The following is a 7,004-nucleotide window of genomic DNA, read 5'->3' as shown; positions in this document are numbered from 1 at the left end:
ACAAATAATGAGATGATACTAAACGGGACATAAAATATAATATCATTTTTAAAGTCAAAATTAAAATATTATTAAATAAGATATTGAAAAATAATTTGAAAACCAAAATACAAATAAATGGTAGGGAGATGACAAGATAAGCTGTGTGTGAAATTTATAAGGTTTTACATGGTAATTTTGTATGTTTTTCTAAGATTACATATTTCCGGTAGGTCTCAAATCTTAGCCTCAGAAGATCAGTTTGATTCTTCAAATAAGACCATGAAACACCAATTCTATAGATTCATAGTCTGCTGAACAGTATAATACATAATTAAAGCCGGAGAATCAAGCCTGAATATAGTGTGTACTAAAGAGCCAATGGAAGACAAAAGTGTCAGTCCGGTCTACTTTGATCTCCACATCATATGGATGGACCATGAGCCATCATGCTCAAAAAATCTTCTTAATTTTGATTTAACTCTATATGTTTGTTTTGTATGAATATTTATTAAGTTGGGTTCATAAAAGTTAGGTGTCCTAGGTAAAGCAGGCTTGCCTCATTTTTAATTTAGATTGGTGCAGAGTTAAGAGGCTTTAAAGTTTAAACATTAGTAAAAAAAAAAAAAAAAAAAACTTGGAGGTACCTAAATATCTCTGATTCTTATCAAATCGGTCAGGCCGTACCACAATATAATGTACCTGCAACCAGGTCCAAAACTGGAATGTGTCTTACGAAAACACCAAAAGTAGTTGGGAAAAATACAAAAGATACATACAAGACTATACTATAAAATCTTATGCAAGTGGTACTGATGCCTTATTTCATCTAAGGAGAATCATTAAGATTACACACACTATATACAATCCTCCGGAAGCACTTCCCTTTCATTTTCCTCCAAAGCCAAAGCAGCAACACTGTCAATTGTCACAAGACAAACCAATTCAGAAAACTATTCGAAGATGTTGTTTTTCACTGATTCTACTTGAAGAAATGAGCTTTTTAAAGGATGTCTTACTGAGGAAGTGTTGGAAGGTGGTTTATTGGAGCTTGGATGAGTCGGCGTTCTTGAAGATCCACTCACGTTTGCTCCAGAACTTCTCTCTTCGCGGACTTTATTGAAGATGTGTGTGTATCCATCAGCTGAGGACGGGTTATTCTCGTCCCAGTCACCAAACTTTGGCACCACTGTGACTTTTTCAGGCTGTAAAACAGTTCAAAAAACTCAGATCATTCAGAACCACAAACACACAGAAGCAACAAACAGATAGATTCAACCAATAACCTGACATTCTCTGAAACAAGTGATGCAACATATAGACAAGGTTCAACCAAGAATCTAACATCCTCTGAAACAAATGATGCAAACATATAGACAAGGTTCAACCAAGAATATGACATTCTCTGAAACAAGTGATGCAAACAAAATAACAAATAAACAAGGTTGAACCAAGACTCTAACATCCTCTGAAACAAATGATGCAACAAATGGACAAGGTTCAACCAAAAATCTGATCTTCTCTGAAACAAGTGCAAACAAATAGAAAAGGTTGAATTAAGACTCAATACTCTGTGAAACAAGTGTAAACAAATAGACAAGGTTGAACCAAGACTCTAACATTCTCTGAAACAAGTGAGGCAAACAAATAGACAAAGGTGAACCAAGAATCTAACATTCTCTGAAACAAGTGATGCAAACAAACAGACGGTTTCAAAGAAGACAGAATTGACACTCATCCTTCAAAAGATTGTGGTAAAGTGAGAGATTCTTACACTTTCATCAGCTCTAAGGTTGGCGGGTTTAGGCTTAGATCTTCCAGTGCTATCATATGAATTCTTATGCAACGGTGACTTGTTTTCATAACTATTGTTCTGAGAAGACCTTCCTTGTCTTTTATTAGCAGCTTCATTTGATGAACCACCAGCATCACCAAACTGCTTCAACTCGCTCTCGTCTCTGCTTCTCATATGCTCACGCGATCTTCTAACAGTGTCAACCTGGTCAGGTTTGTTTCTGGAAGGAGGAGCTTGAGATTGTGAATCCGAGTTATACTCCGGGTCATTCGGGTTCGTGATTTTGCCACCAGGAGCTTTAGTCTTGCGAGCTTTGTCAAAGTAAGCTGTGTAAGGAACATTCTCCTCAGCTTCCCAGTTTCCAAATTTGGGTACATTAGAACGCTGTTTGCAACAATCAGTTCAACAACAATGTCAACATTTCAATACCACTGATTGAGATAGAAACATAAAGACCCTAGAGAACAATCATTACAGAACCAAGATAGCAACAACAACAACACAATAATGATTTTTGCAAATTCACTAAGAATCCAAAACAGAATGAGAAACACAAAAATCCCAAGTTTGGGTTTAGAACGCTATTGCAACAGAATACATTAAAACGCTGTTTGTTGCAACAAAACAACAAATTCAATCAGTTCAACAACAATGTCTTCCACAAAAACATTTCAATAGACCCTAGAGAACAATCATCACAGAACCAAGATAGCAGCAACAACAACAACAACACAATCACTAAGAATCCAAAACAGAATAAGAAAGACAACAAAGCCAAATTGGGTTTATCGATTTCATTCAAGCACAATCATAAAGTTGAAACCTTTCTAATCAAAAATAGAAACTTTACCACAAAAATAGTAACTTTCATATAACCCTGTTCTTATCTAAGCAAATCAGGATCATAAAGTTGAATAATATTTATCACACAATCCATGGAATGGAAGAACCATAAATGCAAATAGATAAGACTTAGTTTTCTCCACAAATCCCAAAAAATTCAGAGATTTACAGAATCGAAACAATAAGTAAAAATCTCAGAGAGACCCTAAAAGAAGAAGGAAAGAAAGAAAACACTTACTGCCATGGGAGAGAGAGGTTGTGAAAAGAGGTAGCTAGAGAATTGAAGTCTAAAGCTTTCTTTGGTTTGAGAGATAGAGAGAGAGAGAGAGATTGTGAGAAGGAGAAGAGACGAAGAAGAAGAAGAAGAAGAAGAAGTTTTTTTTTTTTTTATCAAAGCGTTGACTAGTGATGCTATGTAGTCTTTGACCCTTCTCCTCCTCTCTAATTCTCTTCTCTTGTCTCACTCCAACTCTATTAATTAAGAAACAAAATTCATGTAAAATACGAAAATAGATACTTACAAAAACCACTCAAACGCCGTTACCGTTAATGGCGGCTATATTTGGTGTCCATGTTACAGTGTTTCCTCTTAAAGTCGTATTGAATGTTTGTGTCCTAAGATTGGTTATGAATAATGTATGTGGGTCGGAGCACCATTTGCGTCAGTGGTACCAATTCGACTACGACTATACATATAAGTTAACCATTTTGAAGCAAACCACTTTGCAAGTTTTCTAAGAAGAAAGAATAAAAGTTGTAGAAGAGTAAATATTTTTAGAAATATCACCATTTATGTAAATATTTGCAAACCCAAAAAAAAAAAAAACTACTTTTATTACGGTCAGTTCACAATACAGTTTTTGTTTTTATCATTGCCATTTTGTGGCGTCTATATTCCAATATGATAGAGTGCCAACAATAATAAAATCAGTGTATGCAACTAACAGAATACTCGAGGCGACTTTTGTGGTTAACAAAGTCAATGCTGCCTCTTCTTTGTCTCTCTTTACACCGAAAGACCCTCTTGAGAATTTACGTAGCTCTTTCTTCCAAGAACAAAAAAGAAAAAAAACTAACATATATATGTCTCGTGACTCGTGGCATCTTCTAGTCTTTATTTATTTTCCTCAACTATCTATTATTTAACCAATCAATACAAGTTGTTCACTAGAAACCAGGATTCTAAACATTATTTAGTAGACAAATTGGACAGTGTTTAGCGTTGTACACACAAATTTTATAAGTGGAAAGTATTCAACGTTGATAATTATTCCATGCTCCCATACACTTACACACACGTGGCCTCTAGTCCACACAGGTACTGTTTCACATGGTTATTGGGAATATTATAGATATGAAGAAAAATAAGAAAGATTGCTCTTTTTTTTTTTTTTATCGGATGTCCCCGAAGGGACAAGAAAGATTGCTCAATCAGCTTTCAGTTCCTCAACTTGAGTTTGTCTTTTTTTTTTTTTTTTTTTTTTTTTTTTTTTNTGTATTGATCACATAGAGTATTGTGGAATGTATAGTAAGTTAAGACAACAAAGAGTGTGCTTTCTTATAAATATTTTGTGTTTCTAATTATTTTTTTGGTTTGATCTTACATAGCGCTATGTAAGACCTTCCCATAGGCTTTCCGTCAGACCCAAAAAAACCGACCCGAGTAAACCGAAACATTCGGTTTTCGGGACCGAGATAGAAGGATGAGGAGAACCGATCGAGAAAATTAATTTGCGGATTCGGTTTCGGGGAATTACGGTTTGGGGGGTCATTTCCGATCGGTTTTACTAAACCGAGGTATAAATGGTGTTTCATTAACCCTAATAATCACTTTCAGTCTTTCACCCTCGAGAGAAAACCTTCTAACCCTATGCAGCCGACTACGAAGGCGATTCTCCGAGAAACCCAAACTCCGTCTCAGTCACTCATCATCATCATTTCTTCTCTCGTTCTCTTAATCTCTTCTTCTGTTATTCTTCATTGTCTTTTACAAGTAGATCTTTGTTGGAAAATTTCTGAAATCGAAAGATTTGGTGAACCCTAATCCCCAAATCGAGAAGGTAAACTCTTATTCCTTTCAATCTATGTTCTTATAAATTGAAATCGTTTTAAATCCTTGGGTTTCTGTTAATTTCTAGTACCCTAATCTCGTTAATGTCAGATTTCCAAAAAAACCCTAACCCTAATTTTTTCAAATCGATTTATTTTCCAAAATTTGGTATAGTTCCTTATAATTTCGTCTTCTGGGTTGCTAAATTTAGTCGTAATTGTTTTCATTTGGGATTTAAACACAAACTAGGGTTGCTTTAATCGATTGTTGTGACTTGTGAGTATAAATTTTTTGATGGTTTACTTGCTCGAACTTCTCTAATGCTAAGCGTCTGTGATGGTTTGCAGATGGATGCTCAAGACCCGAACGACCCTAATGTCGACTCTGCTGCTGGGACTGCTGAGGCTGGGAATAAAAGGAATACAGCAGACTCTGCTCTACCACCTAAGCCAAAGAGGAATTATCCTAAAAGGGCTGAGGTATGGCGACACTTCATTCAGAGGAATGAGAATGATAAGTATAGTTTCTGTAAGTATTGTGGGACAGAAGTAGGGTGTGATATGGTTCTAGCAGGGACTAGTTCGATGAGGGGTCACATTCGTATATGCAAACTGTACAAGGATTTCAATGAGAGGGAGAGTCAGAAAGCATTAGGTACTGATAATCAAGGGAATATGAGGGTCATTAGGTATGATCCTCAGCTGTTTAGGCAATCAGTTAATGAATTGGTTGTGGTGAATGAGTTGCCATTATCCTTTGTTGAATCTGAAGGGTGGAAGCGGTTTTGTTTCAACATTCTTCCATTATATCAGACTTTCTCTAGAAAGACCTGTTCTAAGGACATTGCTGGGAGGTATCTGCAAGAGAAATCAGAGCTAAAACACTTGTTTAGTGTTGAGAAACAAAGAGTCTCTCTAACCACTGATATATGGGTTTCACAATCCACATCTGTCAACTACATGGTTGTGACTGGTCACTGGATTGATGAGAATTGGGCAATGCAGAAAAGGATACTTAGCTTCAAGGTAGTGACAGATCACAAAGGAGAGACAATTGCAGGACAGCTGCTTGATTGCTTAGAGGATTGGGGGGGGTTGAGAAAGTCTTCACAGTTACGGTTGATAAGGCTAAGGGGAATGACAAGGGTGTGAAGGTTTTTAGAGAAGTGTTGATGCTGAAAGAAGTTGGAGCTTTAGTAAGCAATGGTGAATTCATGCATATGAGGTGTTGTGCTCACATTCTCAATCTAATTGTGGGAGATGGTCTGAAAATGGCAAATAACAGCATTGTTGCTATCCGGAATGCCATCAAATATGTGAGATCTTCTTTTACGAGATTGAAGTCCTTTCAATTGAGGTGAACACTTTAAGTCTTTCACCATTTGGTTCTAATTATATTACTTTGGATTGTTTGCTTCTGATTTGGCTTTAATCTTCTACAGTTGTGACACAAGAAAGGTGTGTAGAGGCAGCTTGCCTCTCGATGTGGTTACAAGGTGGAATTCAACATATCTTATGCTCACCGCAGATTTGAAGTTAAGAGTAGCCTTTGAGAAGATGCTGAGTGAGGACAAGTTGTACGATGAATACTTCCTGGAAGATGATGAGAAGACTAAGCAGCCACGTGTTGGACCACCAATGTATTCTGATTGGGAAGAGGCTGCAAGGTTAGTGAAGTTTCTCAAGGTCTTTTACAAATGCAATTTGACATTCTCGGCTTCCACAACTGTGACCTCGACTGTTTCTTACAAGGAGATTGTAAACATTGAAAGAAATTTAATTACTAAGTGTGGAAACAGTGATGAGGAGGTTAGGAAGCAGGCTCACATTATGAGAGATAAATTTGAGAAGTATTGGGATGGGTTAATGAATATGAATCCGCTAGTTTTTGTTGGTAGTGTCTTTGATCCCAGGAATAAGATGCAGTTTGCTAGTCTATGCTTTGAACAACTTTATGGTAAGGATACAATCGAGTGTAGGAAGCTTACTAAATTAGTCACAAGTGTGATGAAAAACAGTATGAGGAATACAGTTTCAGACTTAGCATACCTCTTGAGGTTGAGCAACCCGAAGTATCACAAGCAGAAAATATTATGGCTGCCTTATCTGATGATGATGATGATGATGGCTGTGAGGGGGTAGAGACTTTATACAACAATATGATTAACACTAGGAGACAAGTAGATGGCTGCAGTGAGTTGGATATCTACTTAACTGAGAAAACAGATGTTAGAGTGGAGACTGCTTTGGGTTTCCCTTATGATATCCTCTCATGGTGGAAGTGTAACACCCAGAAGTTCCCTATCTTGTCTGTTATGGCTAAGGATGTTCTAGCTAT

General features: G+C 36.7%; 1 protein-coding gene across 1 annotated transcript; it reads right to left on the bottom strand.

The window, feature by feature from the left end:
- On the bottom strand, positions 624-3,072 carry LOC104766423 (RPM1-interacting protein 4-like). The gene is made up of 4 exons (XM_010490314.2): positions 2,856-3,072; positions 1,754-2,158; positions 999-1,184; positions 624-897 (listed from the first exon to the last, which is right to left on the bottom strand). Exons 1-4 carry the CDS (start codon positions 2,859-2,861, stop codon positions 868-870), a joined length of 627 nt encoding a protein of 208 aa, XP_010488616.1. The 5' UTR covers positions 2,862-3,072; the 3' UTR covers positions 624-867.

The sequence above is a fragment of the Camelina sativa genome, chromosome 19, assembly GCF_000633955.1.
Source record: "Camelina sativa cultivar DH55 chromosome 19, Cs, whole genome shotgun sequence".
Classification (NCBI taxonomy): Eukaryota; Viridiplantae; Streptophyta; class Magnoliopsida; order Brassicales; family Brassicaceae; genus Camelina; species Camelina sativa.
This window is presented reverse-complemented; position numbering and strand designations above follow the sequence as displayed.